The sequence below is a fragment of the Entamoeba nuttalli genome (assembly GCF_000257125.1).
Source record: "Entamoeba nuttalli P19 unplaced genomic scaffold asmbl_9595, whole genome shotgun sequence".
Taxonomy (NCBI): Eukaryota; Evosea; order Mastigamoebida; family Endamoebidae; genus Entamoeba; species Entamoeba nuttalli.
Genome location: NW_008579721.1, coordinates 1 through 1682, shown reverse-complemented (window position 1 = coordinate 1682; position 1682 = coordinate 1). Strand labels below are relative to the sequence as shown.

Below are 1682 nucleotides of genomic sequence, written 5' to 3'. Positions count from 1 at the left end.
TGTTCAATTAGTATTATTAATTGGTGGAACTTGTGAAATGCCAAGAATTAGAGAAGAAGTTAGCAATTTATTTGATATAAAAACATTTGCCGATAATAATTTTAATCCACTTACTGCTGTTGCAAAAGGAGCTGCATATTTAGCATATTCAAAAGGTATGAATAGCATTTGTAGTAAATTTATATGTGATATTGTTCCAACACCAATTGGAATTGAAGTAGAAGGAGGAATGTTTGAAAGGCTTATTAATGATGGAGAAACACTTCCTACAAATGAAATTAAGAAAAGATATTCTACAACCATTAATAACCAGAAATTTGCTGAATTTAATATTTATAAAGGATTTAGTAGATATGTCAGCTCAAATGACTTTATTACCAAACTTCGTATTGATGGAGTTCCTGAGGGAAAAACTGGAAAACAATCATTTGAATTTACAATTCAATATGACCAAAATGGGATGATGAAATTAACTGCCTGTGTTGTTGGAACTGATAATAGACAAGACTTATGTACTGTTGTGGATTTGTCTAAAAAAGAAGAAGAAGAAGTTGAAAAAATATTTGAACACTTTAAACAGTTTTATTAAATAAATAACATTTAAGTCATGATTTAATTTGGTTTTTATAAGTTTGAGTTCGAACGATGATTATCTTTTAAATACTTAATACATTGACACGTAAAAAGAATGAATTGAAGAAATAAGGTTAATAACTCTTTATTTGAAGAAAAAAACAAATGTGATTTATTTATCATTTAATCTCATTTGTGACTTTACTCTTTTACTTTCAATTCTTGTTCTTTACCTTCTTTTTTTATTATTGCTTCTTTTCTTTCTTTATATTTATTTCGTTTTGGTGTGAAGATTAGAAGATTGAATCTCTAAAACACCACACACAACCTTATAATATTCTCATATTTCAAATCTCCCCGTTATCATCTGTTCATGATGTGCCTTTGGTGAGATAATATCAATTCAAGAGTAATTGATTATTATTCATTAAGAAGTATTGTTTACTAAAATGGATTATTATTTATTAAGAATGACGCATATATAATTGTTATTGTTGTATGTGATTTTGAAATATAGTGATATTATCAAGAAAAAAAGATTATTTAAATGGTAATGAAGATAAATGAGATGAAACATAGTCATAGTGATATGTATATACTCTCATTAAAACAATAATATAAAGAATGAGAAATAGTATATTACTCATTATAATCAAAATAAAAGTCAGGCAGCAACTTAAACGAAGAATCATTTAATTCAAGCATGCTTGAAAAAAACATTATTTTAAAAGAAATAAAGCATGTTGAAGAAAGTGATTCTCTCACTTCTCAACGTGATGAAAACCTAAAGATGAAGTTAGTCATAATTTATTTTTATGTTATTTAGATTTGATGTAAAAAGTCAGAAATGTCATACAAACATTAAAGTAAATCAAAACATTAAATCATCAATTATATTTGGTTATAATGTTTTCTTTGGTGAAGTAATACACGCTCAAGGACAATTGACTGATATTTATTACTATATATTATGTTGGAGTATAATTTATTAATCACCACGCAAGTAAATTTGATAATGAATGTGATGTGATGAATATAAGGTGTTGTCAAGAAAAAGGAATGATAAATAAATGATATTCATATTCACAGGAATATGAATATGTTCAATA

At 25.9% G+C, this 1682-nt stretch overlaps 1 protein-coding gene across 1 annotated transcript in view; it reads left to right on the top strand.

The window, feature by feature from the left end:
• Positions 1–589, top strand: part of ENU1_202080 (heat shock protein 70, putative) — a gene marked incomplete at both ends in the record, with an annotated part of 1251 nt that extends 662 nt beyond the window's left edge. Inside the window, one exon of the mRNA XM_008862142.1 lies at positions 1–589. This exon is cut by the window's left edge and continues 662 nt beyond it. Within this exon, the coding sequence (XP_008860364.1) occupies positions 1–589 (589 nt within the window).
• Between the last annotated feature and the right edge of the window lie 1093 nt (positions 590–1682).